General features: G+C 41.5%; 1 protein-coding gene across 1 annotated transcript; it reads right to left on the bottom strand.

The window, feature by feature from the left end:
• Nucleotides 1–202: 202 nt before the first annotated feature.
• Nucleotides 203–5,807, bottom strand: LOC141000696 (CCN family member 1-like). Its single transcript, XM_073471489.1, has 6 exons — nucleotides 5,563–5,807; nucleotides 4,497–4,710; nucleotides 3,452–3,699; nucleotides 2,674–2,812; nucleotides 2,068–2,249; nucleotides 203–1,191 (listed from the first exon to the last, which is right to left on the bottom strand). The coding sequence occupies exons 1-6, from the start codon at nucleotides 5,611–5,613 to the stop codon at nucleotides 886–888; spliced, it is 1,140 nt and encodes a 379-aa protein (XP_073327590.1). The 5' UTR covers nucleotides 5,614–5,807; the 3' UTR covers nucleotides 203–885.
• Between the last annotated feature and the right edge of the window lie 17,529 nt (nucleotides 5,808–23,336).

The raw sequence follows: 23,336 nt of genomic DNA, 5'->3' as shown, positions 1-23,336 counted from the left end.
TTAAAATAAAACCACATGAAACTGGAGCTCAGCAGCCAGTTTTATCACATGGATGAAGCAACTACAAAACGTGACAGCCTCGCTGTCGTGTCTACATCCAGAGAATGTGTATAAATGTGACGAAATGCAAACTTGGATCCAAATAAAGAAAATATATGTACAGAGTACAGTGTGATCCAAAATAACAGGTTTGTGTAAGACATTTCTCTACACTGCATTTAATGCACAAACAAGAAATCAGTTGGCATTGGTCCAGTCCTCGCTGAACGCCTGTTGGTTCAAGATTGCGTTATCACAAAACAGTCATTCAGTGCTGTGTATACATGTGTCTCATGGGTTGTCATGTCAGCATGCCAAATAAGTCTGCTAATGTTCATAAAGCTGTAAAAGTTACTCTTTTGCTTGTCACTGAGTAGCACAGTGCATTGTGGGATATGTAGTCATCCACAATCACAGTATGTCTGGCTGTTGCTGCAGGTGAGGTGATCCTTGTGCACTGCTGTCATAGTTAAAGTTTCAGTGCTAATCAAAGTGCTTTGTTGCTCGTTCTCCTCTCAGGCTGAATTGAGGTTCTCAAAAAAGAAAAAAAAATATCCTCAACACCTAAACCAGCAATCAGTCCAGAGTGTAGGAAGTGCAGGGGTGCTTCAGGGCTCTAATTTAGGTCCCACGTCTGAACAGGAGCAGGCGAGTGTACAATCCACTCCGGTCACACAATAGTATTACAATAAGAGTTGCCTTTATGGTTGTGAACCGAGGCGGCCCTTCATGGGTGCCTGTGGTCTTCACTCACTCGGAGCCAGATGAGAAGAAAGGCTCGTAGTCTTGAAGCATCTTCCTTCATCAAGAAAGTCTTTACACTAAAATTAAAAAAACTCCTCCGTACTAGTCTATGAACTTGTGTGTATCTCCGTACATCCAGTGCTGCGGAGGGAGGGCCACTTCATTCAGGTGGCCGCAGTCGTCGCTGCATTTACATGACTGGATGAACATGGCCGACCTCTGGAAACGCTCGCCGTCCGGGCAGACAAAGGTCACGGGGACGGTGCGTGTGCGACGTGGCGAGCAGCACCGTCCATCCGTGCACACGCCGCAGTAATTGGGCCGGTAGAGGCGGACACTCACACATTCTCCATAGGACAGGCGGGTGGGCTCTGGGGCTTTCTGGGCTGGGGTGCACTTCTTCCCTTTCTGTGGAAGTAAAAATATGAATGTCACAGTCTTTTCTTTCTAATTGGCCTTAATCGCAAAATTCCCCAAAACAAGTTTTGTAAAATCTAATAAAGGTTGACTTCTATCTGCCCTGTCCTTTTACATAACAGCAGATTTAAGCTGCTTTGCACTCAGACTCATTAGCTTCACATAAAGAGGGCCACACTTCAACATGTTATGCCAAAACAGGGATTGCGATTAAGTGATTAATTTTAAAATTAACAATTTATTTAACATTTGTTTATTCTGTTAAACTCACCGACACCTGTGATCTTTCCTGGCACCAGAGATTTTAACTCAGCAGACTAGAGAAAAGATCACTCAGTGTGTGTCCAACGTGGAGGATTAATATAGACACACCACTTCCCTCGACTCTGAGTACACAGACGGGGCCTAGCTATGGACAGTTGCTTGGCAGGAATGCCGGGGGTGGGGGACTATATTTAAAAAGGCGCCTGCCTGCCACCAAAACACCGCTGAGTAAATCAGCACTGCCCAGTTCCCACTGGATGTAGAGCTTCCCAAAAGTACCGCTAAGATAATCTCTGTTCTTAAGCTCGGGATAAAGATGGCTTTAGCACTAAGAGCATATTTACACAGGGCCAGAGCATCTAATTATTCATTCTTTGCTTCACAGAATTGACGTCTAAAGAGTGAAACAAGGAAGCAGAAAAATGTGCAGGTATTGTTTTTCCACGCGTAGTCAGACATGGACAGATAAGAGGTGCCGTATTGATAAGTGTTATCATGAGGCATTCAGGTTTCACTGTGTGAGAGATAAATTGTTATGATAAGAAGTCATGGATATGTGACCTATGCTCTATGGCTGTTTATGTCTCCTTTAGCCTACTTCACCTTGGTGGGGGCAGTGAGGCCCTGGCATGGCCGTACGGTGCAGATTCTCGTCTCTCTCTCCAGCTTGCACTGGGGGTTCTTGTTGGTGATACGAGAAGACACGCCCATCCCACAGCTGCGGGAGCACTGGGACCACTCAGTGGTCTGGACTGGACACTTCTTCTCTTTCAGGTGATTCCACTCTGGGGAGCGTCAGAGAAACGGAGGAGGGGGGAAGAAAAAGAAAAATCAATCAATCAATCAATTAATTAGGTCAATGGTTCCCAACCTGGTGGTAACTTGGCACCCCATCAAGGGATCACTTTCAAATCTGAGCGGTCGCAGGAGGATTAACAGGATAGAACACAACAATAACAAATAATGACAAATGGTCATAAATGGACACATTTGTTAGCTTAAATCTCAGAGAACTACTGGATTAGGCTATAAAACTCACTTCTCATGATTACTTTCGTATTACTTAGATTGCAAAATCCTAGAATAAAAGGTTATAAACAACAACATTTGTGTATAAAGTGTTCAAAGAGGATGTGACAAAACTAAAATGTGAGTCACACCATGGTAATAAATACTAAATATTCCTCTCTCAGTCTCTCTGTCCCTTACCAGGCAGGTGTTTGTAGCCATGTTCATTCTCCCAGCCGCTGGACTTGACGTCAGCAAGCTCGTTGGCTAGCTCGTTGTCAGGCTGGTGCGGGGCAGGATGGTGCTGAGGTGTGGGCAGGTGTTGTTGTGCTGGAGGCACCTGTGATAAGAGAAAAGATTAGAGGAGACAGCGCTGTTTACTGGGGATTCATCTGTACCGCAGTCATGTCTATGTGTTGTTTGTTTTTTCACAGTGTTACTCACACCATGGCGCCCTGACTATCAAAGGCTTACTCCAGGGTAGTCAGTCAGAGGAGAAACACTTTAATTCTTTGAACCTACAGACCTATAAATCTTTGTCGTTATTATAGCACTTGTTGAACAGTATCTAGTCTCATATCTCATTTTCACCCAACCTTCATAATCTTTTAATCACGGACAACTCTCATTCTATTATCAAGAGATATGATCAATGTGCTTCTCAGAAATAAGTAAACAAGTTGGTGTCCACACTTCCTTGTCCATGCACTCTGCAGGGAACTGATCAGCATATGCACTTAGTCTAAAACTGGAACATACTGTAATGAAGAGCTGAAATAAACTGTCGATCAGCTGATTGGTTGATCAACATTTTTTTATTTCGGTTTTTGTATAAATAATTCATCCCAGTCACCTTTGTTTTCTACATCGTAAGAATGCCACAGTGGAAGATGATGGATTGTACCTCCATCACTTGGTATTGCTGAATAAATTCCTATTTGTTGGTTCGTTTCCTGGTCATTACATGAAAAAAACAAACCTGATGCTTAGGTGGGAGCCGCCAGGTGCCCTTATGGCAGTCGACGCTGAAGCAGCACTGCCCGGGTATCCTGACCAGTCGTGGGTAGGGGCAGGATGGTGAGGCAGGTGGCAGCTTGTTGCTACAGAGAGGAGCGCAGCCGACCGCGCCATCGATGCAGGTACACTGGTGTTTGCAGCCGGCACGGAAGCTCTCGCCATTCTGGTAGATCCTGCCATTATACTCGCATGTGCGTCCCTCTGATTTTGCTAGAAAGACACATTTCACTCAGCTTTAATGACACCCAAATTAAGTACACAAACTGGTTGTTGTTATGCATTAACCACAGGGCAACTAGGGGTATTCCTGGCACCATCCCAGAGATACATCGCTCTACAGGACATGCTTTAAAGTCTACAGGGACCAATGATGATGCTTCCGCTTACAGCGGGTATGTTCACAGGAATTCACCACATTGACTTATTCCAACAGCTGAAACGATCCCTGCTGAGCAAATCTTCTCCTGGCTTTGCCAAAACACACACAATGACTTCACATTGCACCAGTTTACAAAACCACACAGGTTACCACTAAGAATGAAAGGTCAGTGGAAATAAGGACACAGGAAGTGTCAGACTCCTTGTCTCCAATGCATGGAAGAACCAGCTATTCATAGTTAGTGGGGCAGCACCGGCATGGTGCAGATGGACAGTGTATTTTTATCTCTGAAACTCCCTGCTGCTGCCATAAAACATTGACTACTCATTAAAATACATCCTGTCTTGTTCCCGGATATGCAAGGTTACATGTTGTTTGATCACTGAGATGTAATGGCTTTGGCTTTATGGAGAGGAGGGTCAATTAACACACATTTCTGGGATATCTTTGTACATTGTAGCACCTTTTACAGCACATACACAATATTCATTTAAAATATAGAATACAGAAATAATCTAGAATAGGTTGATATGAATATGGGAGCAGTGCAAGTAGCTGTACTAGAAAGCAGCTTTTTTCCTAAGTGAAATTCCTTCTCTCCCAGTAACATCGCTCCCTTCTCTCTCACCTCGACAGATGCCCCAGGCCATGGTCACATCGTTGCCGTAATTACACTCCAGCCCTTTGTGGTGATCGCAAGGCCTCACGGGGCTGCAGTCCTGGTTAAGCTGCGCAGCGCACACCTTGCAGCAGCCACATCCATCTGGCACAGCGCTAACTCCTGGAGGACAAAGCCGGGGCTCGCTGGGGCACTCACACACTGCTGGGCAGCTAGCAGTCACCTGGAGGGCGCAGAGAGGGAGATCATATGGTCAGACAAGACAAATGAGGTCAAGCTCCACAGCCTTGACAATTCTGTGCCACACATAGAGAACTTGATTGGAAAATCCAGACATAAAACAGCTTTTTGGCAACCAGAGTGCCAAAGTCATCATGAGGGGTGTTCAGTGCACTAGTTCCAGCTTTTCTTCCCCCGTGAGGAAGAGCTCTGGTACACTCATTTTTTTATTTTGTATTATCCACACACACTGTGACTGATTTCTACATGCCTCTCTCTACTGTAAGTCAAGTCACTGCTGGCCAGTCAGCCTTGAATGTCTAGACAGTTCAGAGTTTATACACAGTCTCCTGCTGGCTCGTGATTTGAGTCATCTCTCAGCACTAGAGCCAACTTGTTACTGTTTGTAGGAATTAACTTGTCACTGTGCTTCAAAAAGGAGGACGTGAGCAGACATGCTGATTACCAGCAGGGTCAGCCAACTTTTCATTATTTTATAAGCGGCAATAAAGTGATAATAACCTCACCTAAACTTTATTTGCCAAACTTTGTATTGAATCCACTTTATAGGCTGACAGCCATAAAGTCATCACAGTTAATCTGATGTTTGGTTAATGAGGACTGAGTCTTTGAAGATGAAACGAGTCTGAGAGCTTTTCTAAAAATACATTTTGAGGTTTGTTTACACCAGGGGATGTTTATGCCGTTCGTACCCTGCCTGGAGGTCAAAGTTTAATCACATTTTGACAACATTATCCATGACAGATTACACATTGCACTAATCTGAATCTTTTATTTCTGTACGCAGACTTTTTTGGCTCAGAGAGGAGCTTCAGTCAGGAGAGAAACATCTTACCTGTGTGATGACGGCTGTTGTCAGGAGAGTCAGGTATATCAGAAACGCCATGATTAGCCTGTGATAAATTGAAGAAAAATACCAGTGAAGATAAAATAATATCCTTAAGCTTCAATCTGCTGGTAGATTGTTAGTCTAAAGTTGTTTCACACTGAGTTTCAGTGTCGTTTGAAGCGTATTCCTTGTTATTCTACCGAGGAAAGCGTCTAAACTCTACTTTATACCCGCTGGTGAGCCTCTAGGAAGCCCCGCCCCCCGACCAATCAGCGCGCAGGCAACAGCCCCGACATTCAGGGGGCGTGGCTTCACCACGGAGTGAGTGCGCTGATTAGTGGGCGTGGTTTGGAATGAATGCAGCCATTCATAAAAAATCGCAGGGCCGCTCTGTATTTATTTTATGGGTTTAAAATTAAAATGTAACAGCCGCTTTCAAGTCACACTTAGGCACATTCCTGCCTTTGTGGCCACCACCTTCCCAACACTAAGTAAATATATTCAGCCGGGGCCAGACAGCATTAAAAAGACCTCCACCTCTGGGGGAAAAAAAAAAAATAAGGAGGGGGCAGGAATTCCCTCTGTTTTTCCAGACCAAGGTAGGTGCCAACGCAGAGAATTAAAGTGGAGTGTATTAAGCAAATAGTAAGATAATAGCAGCTGTCAGAGAGAGTGAACACACCCCATAACCTGAGAAAATGTGTTTCCATGGCTTTTAAAGGTTCATTTGATTGTTTTCTCATTCTGAATGCTTCATCTTGACTTCAGGTGGACTGTCTCCCTCTGACTATTATTTCTAACCACATGGTGCTGACATGGGACTGATGAGGATATGATCACTTGGAAAGAATGGTTCGAGTCGAGGGTGAAAGCAGGATTATTGTTTTAAGGGCAGCTCACATGAGGGTTGGCCTCCTCCCCCTCCTCCTCCTCCCCCCTCGCTGTCTTCCTTTTCAACCACAGGTTTTCAGCCACACCTGCCCTAACACAGAGGCCTCGTTTGATGAAAGAAATTTGATAGGCAGCGGTAGGTTCCTGCTATTACTGTCCACATATGTGTGCTCAGAGCTAAAATGGCAAACATCGCACATGGTTTCTCACTTTTACTGTGGTGTTTTCAAGTGCTGAGAAAAAATATTGTAATGAATTAGTTAAATCTATACTGATACTCATGATCAGGAGGTAATCTATAACTGATTTTCAACTTGAGAAAAGTGATTTGTTTTAAACCTGCACATCACTGACAGACCCAACACAGATGAAAATGCTTTAAGCTGTATCTGGTAACTATTCTGCAACTATTGTACACTTTGACTATATTTCATCCCAACGCTATTTCCTTTTGCTTAAATTTATTCTTTATAATGTTCTTTACTTGAATAATGTATTTTTCTTGACTTGCACTTTCCAAAGCCTATAAAGACTGTAACTTATTTCACTGCGCTGTGTATGACAGTGTATCTGACGAATAAATCTCTGAGCCTCTTGACTTTAAACTAAAACTAAGACTCAAAATGATCAAATTTTCCAAGTTGAAAGATCTAGCTGAGCAGACAACCTTCTTCTTCATCCCCCGTTTAGATTGTGCCATGTGACAAATGTTGGGTGTTTCCACTGCCTTGACAAGCAATGTTCTTCAGTTTGAGTGTACAAATGCACACCCCTCGGCGATTTGGCAGGTCTCATCAGTGCCCTAATGCAGTTGCTACAACATGCACACTCCTAACAAGGGAGAGACAGATGAGTCTAAGTTACAGACACAGTAAACATCCCCAGCTGTTCATCGCTCATGTTCCTCCCCATAACTAAATCATCACCAGCCTCTGGAAAATTTGGCATATTTTGTGATTCATTGAGTTGATTTCCATCCTGACAAACGTATGTTTCCTTCACAAAAGCAAACCGCCTTCAGATCAGCAATGACTCCAAAATCAATGTTATTCCTGAAGGCAGGATTTCTTCATGAACTTGCCAACATACACACAGATAAACTGTGTGCCCAGGTGGAAAGATGGTTGAGGTAACACCTCTTGACGGAGTAGCTCAACATTTTGAGTATCTGCTTTTTTCCTGACGAAAATCGACCCCACTATCACGTCTGTACAGGACATATGAAGCGACAGCTAGCAGCTGGTTAGCTTAGCTTTGGCAGCAGAGACTCCGGGAAGTCACTGCTCCTGGCCAGGCACATCAGCATCAGGCACAAAACCCAACAAAAGAAGCACAACTTGTTGTTTTACACTTTGGTTTTTGTACGGATTAAACAAATTAGTTACAATATTATGAAATATCATAGAAAGTACTAGCAATAAGTGAGCTTTGGAGGTGCTGGTAGGTGACTTCTGTTACCTTTTGGACAGAGCTAGGCTAGCTGTTTCCCACAGTTCCCAGCATATGCTAAGCTAAGCGTCTCCAGCTTCATATTTAACGGACAGAGTGGTTTTGAACTTCTCCTATCAGTCTTATTTTTAATTATTAACAGTCGAACTAATCTTGTTACCACCTGTAACCCTACAAACTAAAGAATAACTCTTCACTTACTTACCTACTTAAACTGACCTGTGTTCAACCAGGATGTTCCTTTGTTGAACCCACTTTAGCTTTAAAGAAATTAAGCTAGCTGGCAAGTCCTCTCTAACAATCATCTTTGTTCTGCGGCCACCTGTCAGACGAGCGTGCCACTGAAAAACGCATTAAAAGTTGAGGACTGGAGTCATGACTCTCAATTTAAAGGCAGAAACCACCTCAGGAAGCTGTCAGTCATAGCTCTAATAGTGTGACCAAGGAGACAAAGTCATGGCCCATCTATTTTAATCCTCCGCTGGTCATGGTACAGGGGGAGTTCTGCAAGTCCTGTGACTGCTGCTGTTTTCAGTTTCTGCACTGATGCCGAACGGGCGTGAATCAGAAGTCTGGCAGAGATGTAAAACTAATCATGTGTTATGAAGTCGACCAGTCTATTTAGACAGGAGAATCATGTACTGTATGTAAGCAGCGAGAAGTTGTATGGTTTAATTCTACACTATCTGCATTGTTTAGCAGGGTATCAGACAATTATAAATTGTCTCACACGGGCCGGTCTATCCTTGGAGCTCTGAAAACTTTTCTCCAAGCAGATATTCAAACCAGAGCCTGAGTCACAGTCAGGTCAGCGAATTTGCTCCTAATTTAATCAGGAAGTGTGCAATAGTTTTGCTAGAATGGTTCTTACAATTACTTTTCAATGTTTGTAGAAGCATTCAGTTCCTTCACTTAAAGCAACAGTTTGACATTTAGGGAAATACACTTATTGGCTTTCTTGCGGAGAGTTAGATAATAATCTAACTTCTAATATATTTGAATATCATACAGTATGTTTGCCATGACGATACAGCCAGCAGCTGGTTACCTGACTGGAAACAGGAGAAACAACTAGCCTGGCCCTGTCCAAAAGTAACAAAATGTGTCTACAATCACCTCTAAAGCTCACTAGTTAATACTCATCTCATGAAGTGTAAAATGTTGCCATATCCCCCATTACACGTCTTAAATCTGTGCTAAGCTAACTGCCTGCTTGCTGCAGCCTTGTATTTCATGAAAGGACATGAGAGTGGAATCAATTTTGGATTTTCTCATCAGTTTATTTCCTATTCAAAAGTGAATCAGGTGAACTCAGTATGAATTACTCAGTAGAGTAGAATTTGAAACCACCCTCAACTGCTAAACCATGATTTAAAGGTGCAATATGTAAGAATTGGCCACCGTTCAAATTCATGCTCGAACTTAATAGAGAGCAGCATATCACTCGAGTGACCACTAATCCCTGCCAGCTTTACGTTAGCTAGTTAGCTCAGTAAGCCGTGCATCTAGCGGTCCAGAGCTCAGAGAAGCAGCGGTGTGTTGGTGCACAGGAGCTTTGGACCGAATGCTAACTCCAGTAGATATATCTGCAACACAATACATAGGGGTCATAAGTTCAAAACTGCTATTTTTTCACATTCACATTCTGAAACTCTTACGTACCGCTCCTTTAAGCTCACCAGATCTGTAACGGTCAACAACTAGCACAACAAAATAATACAGATGAGATCATAGAATAGAAAGAATAGTAGGTTGATAAAAAGTGAAACAAAGTGACACCACAAACAGCATTTATTCACAACCTAAAAACACACTACTGTGAAACAAAATCACTTATCATTCATAAGAAAAGTACAAAAACTGACGCTTTAGGATGACGGCCAACCCGTCCTACAATCCCAAAGTTTTTGACAAGTTGGGAATGAGACTCAAAAATCATTTTTCTTACAAATAGGATGTTTAAAGAAAGTGCGAAAAAATTCCCGGATCCGCACCAAAAGTTGATGAGGTTTATTCTGGGCAGAGACCCATCTTCCATCCATGTTTGGTGGAAATCTGTTCAGTACTTTTTGTGTAATCCTGCTGACAAACCAACCAACCAACCAACCAAGAAACAAACAGACACAGCCAAAAACATAACCTCTTTGGTAGAGGTAATTAACTGTAACTTACTGATTCTCCTGAAGCAACAACAGTAACAAGATGTACTGAGGTGATATCAGAGGGGCGATAGGCCTGATATTGTGCTGTTTCTGTTTCTTTTGTCACCTGAGAGGTGCAACACGATACACAAAAACATCGAGAGAGACACAGATTAATGAAAAAGGGCTGATGTAGGAAAACAGGAAACGACCAGAGGAAAGAACAGTGAATAAAAGTAGGTGAGGGTGTTGTGTGAGAGTGAGAAGAAGAAAAGGCAGAGGGAAGGAGGAGAAATATGTAGAGGGGGGGGCGACAGGTGTTTCATGGTAAGAGAGTTTGTTTTTTCAAGGGGAGGAGTGAGCAAGTGCCCCGCTGCTGCCTAGTCTAGTCCACCCTGGCCTGATGGGGTTCTGGCAGTCTGGTATTTCACACAAAAACACACTGCTGGTATTTCAGCCCACACCACTTTTAAGGTCACACAAACCAAATTACATGATACTAAGGTCATATACTTTAAAATACATAAAGAGACGTAAAGAAATACAGGTTGCATAACATAATTCCAATGTAATTATCCAAATGGGAGCATGAAATTGAGACTTGTGGAGAAAAGTCACGTCCTGAGAGAAAAAGGAGGAAGAAAGAGCGCAAGTGGTGGTGACAGGGTGATTAAACAGGTTTCACTGCTGCAACAGTGGAAAAAAAGTTAAACGTGTGGGAACCTCATTTATATGTATGTGTTTGAGGTGGCAGAAAGGAGAAAATGTTAATGTGTGTGTGTGTGTGTGTGTCATTTTTTTTTAAATAAGAAAAGTGTGAGAAAGCTCCAAGTGAGATTGGGATTGTGCGCACTCCGAACTCATAATATAATATTATAATGTGTCATGTGATATGTGCTAAATCTGGCATCGACATTTGGTTTCTGTGTTAATGAACTGTGCAGTCCAAACTCACAGAGCATCGTAAAGTTACGTAAGAGAGCAGGACTCAGCTTTCCGGGCCTGGCAGAGACTGAACTCTAGACACCTTCCTTGGGGCAATTTCTCCCCCTGGTGGAGGTTTAAAGATCCTCTCCAGACATGTAATAATGCAAACATTCAGCTTCTTTAATGTGTGTCTGAAAGGTTTTTGACGATAAAAAAAGCATAATTACCTCATTAAAATCCTTAAAATGGCACCTATTCCTTCTCCCTCATTAAAAATGTACTCTAATATAACTAAATGTAACTGCTGCTCCACTGAAAAGTCCAATCTCAGTGTATGTGCACTGGAGGCTTCAGGCTTCCACATCACACGTGTTTGCTGAATATTGGACCAGGATTGGCATCCAAAAAATTTGTGATGTCACAAGTCACACTGCCCTTTTAAAATCAGATTTTCAATGAGCTCAGAGATAATGTACACTTTGATCAACAAATGTGAAAACAGCCTTGTAGTGTCAAACTGTGCACGGACATCAATCTACACAGTAAAGCCCAAATATTCAACTGGAGGAGCCAGAAGAAAAACAGAGCTTGGATCGAAGGGGAACATTAACGGAGGCCGATTATGCTTTTTATTTTTTTCCCCTCTCCTTCAGTATGTTCTTCTGCGTATAAAATACCTTCCGCACTAACTGAAGCTCCTCTCTCCCACGGAAAACACTGCTCCTGAAACGCCTCGTCAGGAGTCCCTTGTGACATCACACTACCTCACCATGCCACATATTTATATAATTCATGCCTTGCAGCTTGTTTGGCATGTAAGAATTGATTTAGCTCAGCTGCTCTGTTGTTGTTAGTGGTGCTGGCTCAGGTGTGTGTGAGCTGACCAATCAGAGCAGACTGGGTATTCGAGAGGGGCCTTACTGAGATAGGTGTGAAAACAGACAGAGAGGTGCTGCAGCACTGGACAGTATGAACAAACTGATTTGTTTTTTGAGCACTAAAGCATGTAAACCTATTCTAGTAGTAACCCGAAACCAAATTATGAACCTGAAAATGAGCACAATATGTCCTTTAAAAAAGTAATGGATAGAACAAACAGCAGAAACTTGACTGAATAAGTGCTGATATCTGTTCTGAAAACAGCTCTTGAGTTATGCCGCTTTTTAAGGCATTACTGCTGTCATTATATTAATCAACTCTTTAAACTCTGTTCTTTTTCTGTATTAATTTGCCGCACAGTGATCGGCTGTGATCTTTTCTTGAACCTCCACAAGATGGAGACAAACACAACAATATAGATAAAAGTGCATGCCTCCAGGGCAGGATGTGATCCAGTGTTTGGCACAAAGGTACTGAGCCACGAAGTCAACATCGTCACTGCAGACCCACAGAGGGCCAAATCAGCATCATGAAACTTGTCCATAACTCACAACTGCTCACTTCAACTTTTTTCACAGTCTTGGTGTCAGAGACACATTGTTGTGTTGAGGCAACAATGTGTCACTAAAAGGCATCAAGTTTTCACTCCAGACACACCACGCTGAAGGTCTACATGTTGTGGTCATGTCAAACAATTTCATGAGAATAATGGCTGCTGCACCACCTTTAAATGTTAGTTTATTTCATCTTCCCTCCTTCACTCGTCCACCCTCACTGATATGTAATTAAACTCTCCTCAACAGACTGTGAGTAGGTGGTGGAGCTGAGGAACACCATCTCCTTCTCCTCATATTCACTATCAATCTTTCTCCCTCCCTTCCTCCAATCTTTTCCAATTCATGTCTTTTCACTAAACCTCTCTGACTATCTTTCCCTTTTGCCTCTCCCTCCCTATTTTCCTCTCTGTCCTCTTCCCCGCCTCTTCTCTCCTGTCTTTCTCCAGACTGTGACAGCAGGAGCGTAGCTGCTTTGAACCTGGTTTTATTCGGAGCACGCTCTTGTCTCCCATCACCCGTGGTCTCCTGATTAGACTGCCCCCCAGCCTTTAGCAGTCACTGGGGCTCAGAGCAGCCGACTGACAGGGAAGGAAAAAGCTTTTCCCAGGCAGAGTAGAAGCAGCGCTGGCTGAAGATTTATAAGCCAAATCCTGCTCGTTTGGGTGGCAGGGATTACCCTTTGGCCAGCTACTAGATCCTTTGTTTCCCATATGGGAGTTTTGGGTGTGAAAAGCACAAATATGGAAGGTTGTTCCACAGAAGCTGCTGTCAGGGCAGATGTGTGGTGTAAGACAGGATTTTAGCCCTTGGCAATTAACACCCAGTTACATGAAAGCTTATAGATTTATGTAGATAAACAAATCATTTAATACTGATTGGAGACATATGCTGGCCTGCTGGCGACTAGCTGCTCAAGATGTTTAAGAAATGTTGAACAGCCCCTCAGCTACCTTAAAGCAGTGATTAGCCATTCATTTACCTGCCTGAGATATACAGTGTGTATACAGGCGGCGTGTTTGGAGGATAAAGTAACAAGAAAAACAGATTTGGGGTGGATATGTCCTCATGTGAATTTAGACAACATGCCTTTCAGCTGTGTTTCACTTTTCGCTAATAACAGCAGAGGTAGAAAATGTATGTAAGCAGGTGGGACAAGATAAATAGTAAACGTAGTGTAATATATAAACAGCTGAAACCTGTCGTTTATGTTCTCGACACATAACTATGTGCCTGTTCTCCAATCTCACATCATAGTTATGTTTGCAGACTATACCACGGTGATGATGGTTCAGCCTACAATGAGGAGGCCTGACCTAATCACCAAAATAAATGTTGGCAAAGTGCAGATATATTGCACAAAAACTACTTGGATAGGGTTAGGAAAATAGCACAGTGTTCAGTCAGTACAAGCATGCCTGGAAATTGTCCCCGGAAATCTCATTAAAAATATCCGCTGGTGTCACACTTACAAATGTTGAAACACCAGCCTGCCCAGTGGTGTGTGGCTTGGAAACCTTCTCGCCTAGCTGTTAAGTCACCATGAAAATCAGCTCATTTACATGTAATCTGAACATGATGAAACATATTTTAGAAATGTTAGCATGCTAACATTATGAGCTAAGATGGTGAACATGGTAAATATGATAATTGCTTAAAATCAGCATGTTAACATTGCCATTGTCATTGTAAGCATGTTAGCATGCAGATGCCTCCCAGATTGCTCTAGACTCTTGTAGCATTACTCTGTATATTTGCTTACACAACAGTACGCTCTTTATTATCCTGCTTCTTAAAAAGATTTTGCACATAACTTTTACGTTCCTTGTAGACTTTTTATTTATCTTTAGAAGGTTTCACTGTTTTGGATTAACGGTATCTTTCCTTGTTTACAAATGTGCTGAGAACAAAGTTGAACTGAGATAAATTCCATGCTTCTTCTCCTTAGCCATCTTCTTTTCCTTACTCCTTAACCCCTCCTCCTTCTCCATCTGTCCAGAGCTAAACATCCCACCCTCCCTTACTACTTCCCGTCTTTTCCCATTCCTCATCCATCACCTCCTTCCCACCTATTCCTCACACGCGCACACCCTTTTCTCCCCATCCCTGTGGAGATGCACTACAAGCTGACAACGGATGCAACCTTCCATCAGCTGCCGCGCGCTAACACAGATATCTCAGTCTGCAACATTTACAGATAACCCACATCTCTCTCTGCTCCCTCCCTCCATCCTTCATTTCCCTCTCCTCGGTTTCCTCTTCCTCTGCTTGCTCCGACCCTGACGGAATGAGGGTCTTATGAAGATGTATGAGGCCTCTCAGCTTCCTCACCCTTCTCCCATCTGCTTCCTTCGCAGCTGCAGCAGGGAATTCCCGAGGAGTTCTTCCATTCCTCAGAGCGTCTTGCCTGATAGTTCACAGCAACAATTTTTGTCCACAGGGAACGGCGAAAAAGGCCTACACATGATTGGCTGGAGTAGCTGAAGACATTAGTCAGCCATGATGGCGACTCAGACGCTTGAAGCTCATCAGATTTCAATTACGGAGGAAATGAAGTGAAAATCTGAAGAGGCTATTTGATAATCAAGGTCATTGAATATTTTTCTGGCTCTACACCTCTGATATGACTTGGCAGATGAAGAGACAAAGCAATTCAAATCATGTTACTCTTTGATATTAGATAGAGCACTCAAAGGCATAGTTAGACGGTTTGGAAAATATTCTTATTTGCTTTTATTTGAGTGAGAGTTAGATGAGAAGATTGATATGACTCTCACATTTACAGCTTCAAAATAATAAAGTCTTCCTACCAGCAGCTCTAAAGTTCATGAATAAACATGTTATATCTTGTACAGGGACCAGCAACTCACTACTACTAGCCAAGTTGAATGGTGAATTGATGTTTTACCACTTTTACACAGTTTTTTAAGGGAAAAAATACAATTGGAGTTTTTTTTACAGACTCAGAGGAAGACAACACGATGGTGCAATTTGCAATACATGTTCCACAAGAGTTTGGAGAGGAGAGATAAAGGCTATGAGTTTCAACACAACAAATCTTATTCGAGCTATAGAATATTAAATCATCCATCTTTGCTCACTACATCGTTTTTTTCCCCTTTATTAGTCTTATAAAGTACTGATTTGATCACATAGCGCGATAAAATCACTCATGATAAGTTGATCGTGGTGAATTTCCATAAATGTTGAATATCCTCACATGACTGACTTAAAAAAGCTGTCTTGTCTGTCTCCAAATGTAGCTGTTAAAGGCTCCTCCAGGACCCCCGAGTGAGCAGCGTTCCTTAATTATCCCAACAGTTCCTTGAGGCTCTCCTAATTCTTAAACTGTGGGGTTCCTCTATGTGGCTGGGCTGTCTTAACAAAGGCCTTTTTCAAAGTTGACATTTTGACTTTTCATAATAGGGAAAGCGCAGGTGTAAACATTAATAATGTCTCTTTTCTGTTCAAGACATGACAGTGTGACGGTGAGCCAGCATGCACAATACCAGGACCTGAAACTGAAGCTGCTGAATGATTTTCATCATTAAGTTAATTATTTATACAGTGGCATGTCAAAATGTCTTCTGTGAAAAAGGCAGACTGTGATGTGTCTGATCTAAAAACAACATTTTTGATAAAAGCACTTAAATAGAGCCCTGGTTGTTTCATTTTCCACATTTATAATACAAACTATCTGAGACCATCTACTGTGAGTTCGGTTTCATGACGAATTTGACGCTTGAATGAAGGGACAAGACCAAAAAAAATTGCTATGTTGTTACTTGAATTCCCCTTCCCACATATTGAGCAGAAGGGCATGAATAAATCAAAGAAGGAGCAAAACTGCTTACCAGTCTGCAGTCATGAGCGCTTGTGTGGATCTGAGGATACGTAAGCGAATCTATGAGACAGAGGGGGAATGTTTAATTTAAAATGAAGACAGAAAACAGCCTCAGAGGAAAACAGTCTATTCCACTCACCCGGGCACCTTGAGCTACTTACAGAGGCAGCAACCCTGAAGCCCAAAAATTCATCAAGGACGCGGTGCAGCCTTCTTTATGCTCACCAAAAAGTGATAATATATTCAGAGCCTCCACTTTTTAGAATGAGGCAATATCTCATGGAGAGCTTCTGCTGCAGCCAACATATGTCACCACTGTGACGGTGCGATCAGTGAACATTAGGTCTAACAGGCTTGATGAAGACAGATGCAGAAACTGATGCATGAGTGGGTTTTTCAGTTAGTTGAACAAACAGAACTCCCTCTGTTTGCCTCTTTGAGTCCAAACCTGTGAGGTGATTTCTGCTTATCAAGGTTTACTACACAGTAGAGTATTTTCATCCAAATTGGCTCCTCATCAAACTGTCAGACTACATCAGGTGTGTGTCTTTATTTTTTGTGTATGGCTTTATATCTTTGATGGTTTTGGTGATTTTTTATAAATCCTTGTCATTCTTGGACTTTATTCCTTGGCAATATTCTCAGTGTATTTGTTGCTTTTGTTATACATTTCCCATGCACACAGTGTGAGTTTGCATCGTAACTTGGACAAGACGGAGAGCCTGAGGGTCCAAAATAAAGAAAGATGTCTTAGCTCATTAGCTGTGTTGTACTATTCACTGTTTTTTTTTTACAACCTTCTCTGTTGTTTTTCAAATATGAAATAATTTTAGTTTAAAGAAAATCTAAAAAATGTACTAAAATCACCAACAGAATGTGAAGAAAGCGTTCTTGTAATAACACACATACCTATAAATACACAAACTTTGCACCATCTTTTTGTGCGGTTGTGAAAACCTGCAGATGTGAGAGCGAATTGTACCATTTAAGAGGCACATTGAGATCTGCAATATTTTCCCTTTACTAAAATTGAAACATGGTATGATTGAGGACATTTGTGAATAGTGAACTTTGATTTCCCTTGATGTTGATGAGTTGATGCTTAAAAGTAGCTCATAAAGTGATGATGTGTTTGGAGCAAAGTGTTTGATGAGTACTTTTGTGCTTTTTGCATTAAAAGAAAGAAAAAGACGTTTACAGGGAGAGAGAGTGTGTGTGTGGGTGTGTATGCCATTATTGGGATGACAAATCGCTGAAAAGCACATTTTCTGTGTATGTAATAGAATTTAACACCATGAAATAACTCAAAGGCGTATTTGACACAGCATTTTGAGCTTGCAAAAAGCAAGAAAAGCCCAAGTGCTGCACTGTTTGATCCCTGTGTCATGGCCTCCTCGGCCAGGCAGAGAGAAGGGGGTGAGGTGTAAGACTGCTGGCAGCTCTTTTCTTTCTTTTGCTGCATGAAATGTAGACCTGTAGGAGGACTAGAGGTGAACACAAAGTCTTAGGTAATAGCTGGGTGTTGACACAGAGAGGAAGAACAGTATGAGAGTGGGTTTCCCCCTCGGCGGCTGTAAGTTCTCTGTTCAGGCAGATGTTTCGTCTGATTTCACATGTCTGAATCAATGAAGATAAGGCAGCGCAGTCTGGAAAATGCAACATTTTCCTTGATGTTACCATTTCAAAACCATAAATAAGCCATTTATCCTGTTCAATTTTGTATGCAAAAGACTGTATGAAAAATAGCCATTTTTTTGTTGGCATAAACACAGCTGGAAATTGTCCCTTGGTCCCCTTAAAAATATCCAGTGGTGTCACACTTACAAACTCGCCTAGAACCCCACACCATCCCTCCACCTCCCGTAATAAAGTAAACATATCTAGTGGTTTGCAGAGATGTTAACTGCCGACATTTGATCCCGGGCACTGGGCTGAGAATCTTTGCCACTCAGATTTATCCGTGCTTCATAATAAACGGAGGTCCTGTGCATGCTCAAACTTCTCCAGAGCTAGAAACTTGGACATTGGCAGCTTCCATGGATGCATAATGTGACTGCATCACAAGCATGTGTGATGATGTGTGGCTGTTGTTTTTTTTTTTTTTGCTGCTTTGTTTAGTCGGTTTGTCTTGTTTGGTTTTTGTCTGTGATGCTTTTGTTGTTGTCACGTGTTATTGTTGAGTGCGTGTTTATTGTTGTTTATTGTTTGTTTTCTATCATTTGTGAAAATAAAATAAAAATATGAAAGGAAAAAAAAAACAAGCATGTGTGATGATTATAGTTTATATCTGTGTGCCCTCATGCAGCCACTGTTCAGTCTTCAGTATGTACAATATACTGAGGTACTGAATGCTGAATAGTCGACAGTAATGGCTTTGAAAATCATTTGCTGGAGCTTTCAGCATGTGTCCGTCTATGTTCACACGCAAACACAGGCAGGTCAGACAAACACCCAGCGGGGAGTTTGGTGATGGCATGCTGTTTTCTGTTTCGATCCTGTGATCATCATCTGCTGATGAATTCTGAAGCCGGCTAACTGAGTGATGAGTGAGTGACATTTTAGAAATTATTTTAGGTATCACAACACAGAGAAAAAGTTTTTTTTTCATCAACAAACTGAGCAAACTTTTCTTTTTATTCATTTTCAAGAGTTTTTTGTAAAGTTGTGTGTGTTTTGGTGCATTACTTGTTAAGGCAATTTTCGAGGACCTTGACTCTTTCTGGCAGAGAAATGTTTCTTTTCTGTCAGTGTGATGAAAATCCTGTCATTTATTTAATGGAAAAAATATTTTGAGAGTGATCACACACATTGCTTTAATCCGTACAATTTTGTAGATGAAATATTAAATGATCAATTTGACCCAAGCCTCAGAGGCAGAATATTATTAGCGAGCGAGAGAGAAAGTACAAATATGCTTCCTGTTTGTAGACTTAACCAGAAATATTCCCAAAGTGTTTAAATATTCAATCATTTTGCCTTCAGAAAGGAGACAGTCTTTAATGGAGCAAAACCTATGATATAGTTCAGGCAGACATCTTGATGCTACTCTCACAGATGACTACCCACTGTGATACAGTAAACAGTATATCCAATACACTCTTGCAAAAAGGCAGTTTGTTTAAAATATATATGCCCCTACACTGCTGCAAACACTTGCTGCTACCGCTCATGTAACAGTTCACATGAGCAACACTCTCATGCCACATCAGGATCTGAGGATACATTGTGTGAACAACATGTAGGTGTAGATAATTTCCTATATCGGCTGTTGTCCTCAAACATCCACTTCATACCAGAAGCTGAGTTTCACTATCCCACTGTCAGCGAGGAAATGTTTACTTGGCTAATACCTGCAACAAATTAAATTTTTAGCCAGAAGGCGACAGCAGAAACAAGCTGTGAACACAGCATTGACATTTCACCTTTGCAGGTGATGCAGTAGTCCAGTATTCCCTCTCTAACGCTCTGTTTTTTGTAAAAAGTGTTTGCTGTCTAGCATGCATTATGACATGCTATGTGTCAATCCATATAGTGGTAAAATATGAATACCCATGTTCCAGTGTTAAGAGTGTCATGCGATGAATTGGTTTTGCAGCATCGTTTGCAAACTTGTGACAATAACAGAGGGTCTGTTTAAGAAAGCTTGCAGTTGGTGATTATTAATGAAATATTGCTCTTCTACAAACAGTACTATTTAATGTTATGCTGTTTTAATGTAACACTTTACCTGTCTTGGTCTCCTGGAAGAAACTGGCTTAGCTGAAAAAGTTAAAGATTTAAACTTCAAGATTTTTGGTTTCTGCTGCCATATTTGGAGACAGCTGGGTTGCTGTTTACTGGCAGACAGCCAGGCCCAGAGTAGCTGTGGTTTCCATTGTTGCTGTGCTTGTGTCAGTGTTTTTTTCTGCTGACATTATCCTCTTCTAAAGTCATCAAGTGTTTGTAGCTGCCTGGATTGCATACAATGTAGACCCTCTCCTTTTGTGTGAATGACTGCTGTTTTCTTTTGCTGGGTGTTTATGTCCTTAAATGCTGCAGGAACTCCAGTTTGCAATCCTAGCTCATCAAAGCATAAGCGTTCATGAAAATCAGATACTGCTGCTGCTGCTTCGGTAAGTTATTAGCACTGATACAAAACTATATACTAAAAACTGTACGACACTTAAGTCTTTTCTATTTTTAGTGCATTGATACACAACAATAAATAGAAAAATCACCAAGGTGCTCCGTGCACAGCAGAGCTTCTCTCCTGGGTGCCAGCTGGCGCAGGGAAAACCACAGTGCACCAAAACAATCAATATTCCAGTGCACATGAGGATATGACTGACACTATTTTATTAACAGTTACATTAAACTAGTGAACCAAGCATTTCACATGTTGTTTCATTAGATTCGCTCTGTGCTTGATTATCAACAGGTGTTTCTTTATATAAATATGTACTAATTAGCGGATTATACAGCAAGGTCACATTCCCCAACACAAATACACTTTAAAAAGTTGAAAACAATAAGCAATATCAACCACAATCCCTCTGTACAAACTATAACTTACATTTCCATAAGATAAAGAGATACAAAAACATTTCGGACTGATCCATCTACTAATATCATAAATAAATATCACAGTACAACGTACACAAATCACTTCTTAAGATACATATCAAACTGGTACACTAAGGTCGAAAAGACATATTAGAAGACAGCCGTACACAACAATAAATATGTCCAAAAGGAATGTCTCACTTAACTCCACAATAACCAAGGAATTCATGTATTTGAAAAGATTCTCAGCTCAGGCACACCACCCAATAACAATTACAAGCAATACATCTAAATTTTGTTTCCAGTCGGCCATTTTAAATCCTGCAATCCCCAAATTTATTTGCGTTAAAGCAACATTATGTAACTTTTTTACCTTAAAATAACAGCTTCTAATTCATGTTGATGGTACAGTGTCTTGTAATAGGATGAATGGTGTCTCTGTCTCAGCAACTCTGCCCCGCCCCCCATCACTTGCTTCTGCACTATGTAACTTCAGTGAGAGGGTAGGATCACAGTGTTACATACATGTTTACTTCAACATACAAGTTTTTAACACATTACATTGTTGTGACGTAATGAGTTTTGTTTGTAGTCAGCACCTACATTACATCTGACAAATTGTTACAGACATGGGACTTGTATTTACAATAGCGGTGTTGCACTCAGAAACTGTGGGTGTCGCCAAATCGCACAAAATGCCAAATTCTACATAATGTTGCTTTAATTTTTAAATAAGAATATGTTTTTGTAGATTCAAGCCATAATGCTGTGTGTGATGCTTTTTTCTGATTGCCCAATTTTTGTGGTAATTTCTTGATTTCCTCTTCACTTTTCATGATATAATTTAATCAATAATATTGGACTCCAGCATAAATACAGTGTTATCAATATCAATATGCACAAACACAGCACACTGCAGTTAAGGATTTCTTTTTAAAGATGACGTTGACGTTCAGTATTTATGAGATGCGCAAAGTCAAACCAGACAAATAACAGTCAGCTAATCATGAGACATGTGTCGAATAAATAAAATATTCACCAGTTTAAAAACTTGTGTAATAAGATCTGAAAAGGTATTGAGTAATTGTATAGAATATGGAAACCAAACTAAAGGATGATGGTTAAGAATGCAAAGGACAACAAATCTGCAGCAGTGATAGTCCCTCAGGCAGAGGTCCAGAGTTAAGACTTCATTTTACAGTATTCTGTGGTGTGATATTTCATTTAGATTGGATCTGTACTTGCATTCGCTACATTATGTTTATGTGTTTCCATATTCTATACAGTGCAGTTCCTTTATTGTGACAGAGGTCAGTCACAGTGATAGATGTCATGCCATTCTGACAATTTTACCAGATATAATATTCTGAATCTCTCAGTTGCAGATGAAGTTGAGTCTCTCGCTGCAGTCCCAGTTCTCCCACAGTCCCCCTTTGGTTAAAGCTCCACAGCGTTTCCATACTGGACACTGGTGGTCCTGATCTCCGCCTTGGGGCCAGGCCTGGTAATCTAGAGGCTCACCATTCACCCACAGCCAGCGGTCCACCAAGAAACGCAGGCCGATCCACACCCGCTCAATGATGTAAGTTTTTTGAATCTCTCTCTGGGCCATCATGCGGTCGTTGTCAGAGTGCAGGCTGATGAGCTGAGTCTGACTGTCTCTGCAGTGCCTCAGAGCCGCCTCCCAGTTCTTCCTATCTGTCACCATTTTAACACTGATGCAGTAAAAAGGCAGGGATAATGTTTCTCTGGCATCATGCCATTTTCCATTAGCAGCGGTGAAAGCTCTATTCTGCACAAGATCGCGAGAATCTGGTTGTCCAACATCCCAACTTTCATATGTGATGTATCCCCCTGCTGACCACTTCCAGGCTGTCTTGTTGTTGGGATCTAGATAGAGACCGATCCATCCCGATGAGGAATGTCCAGATGCCGCTAGGACTTTGTCTTGATCGCTCTGGCGACTGATATAGGAAAGATCAGTGTGATGTTGTCTACAATAAGCCAGAGCGTCAGCCCATGGCAAATGTTGAGAAACAAAAATTTGTTTTCCAATATCCCCTTCAGAAGCTGCACAGAGAAAAATTAAGAAGATGGCTCTGTCCATGGTCGCTGCTCTGTAGCTCGAGCTGAGATGTCCTCTTATTTGAGTTTCTCTTCTTTGTTATGGTGTCACTTAGGTCTGAGGGTTGTTAAGGATTTGACTTTGCATGTGCTTTGGTTTGCAAGCAAAACATCTTCATGGTAGAGTTAACTCCTAAGGAGAAAAGCAAATAACCTAGACAAACACATACAACAACATTAGGCCGAATAGCTTGGTGCTCCACATTGCTTTACACTGAAGGGAGCGGCATCATGGAGCAATTTGATCCATATAAAGAAGAAGTATTATCACCTTAAATGAATACTTGTAATTGGGATACTTTTTGACAATTGATTTTTTTGCTGTGACATTCATAAAAACAGAAGCCAATAGGGGTGTAATGAGCCACTGATCCAGATCAATGCATCGACTGAATGATCAACAATTCAGTGTGATCGATGCAAAGTGAA

This window comes from Pagrus major, chromosome 1 (genome assembly GCF_040436345.1).
Source record: "Pagrus major chromosome 1, Pma_NU_1.0".
Taxonomy (NCBI): domain Eukaryota; kingdom Metazoa; phylum Chordata; class Actinopteri; order Spariformes; family Sparidae; genus Pagrus; species Pagrus major.
This window is presented reverse-complemented; position numbering and strand designations above follow the sequence as displayed.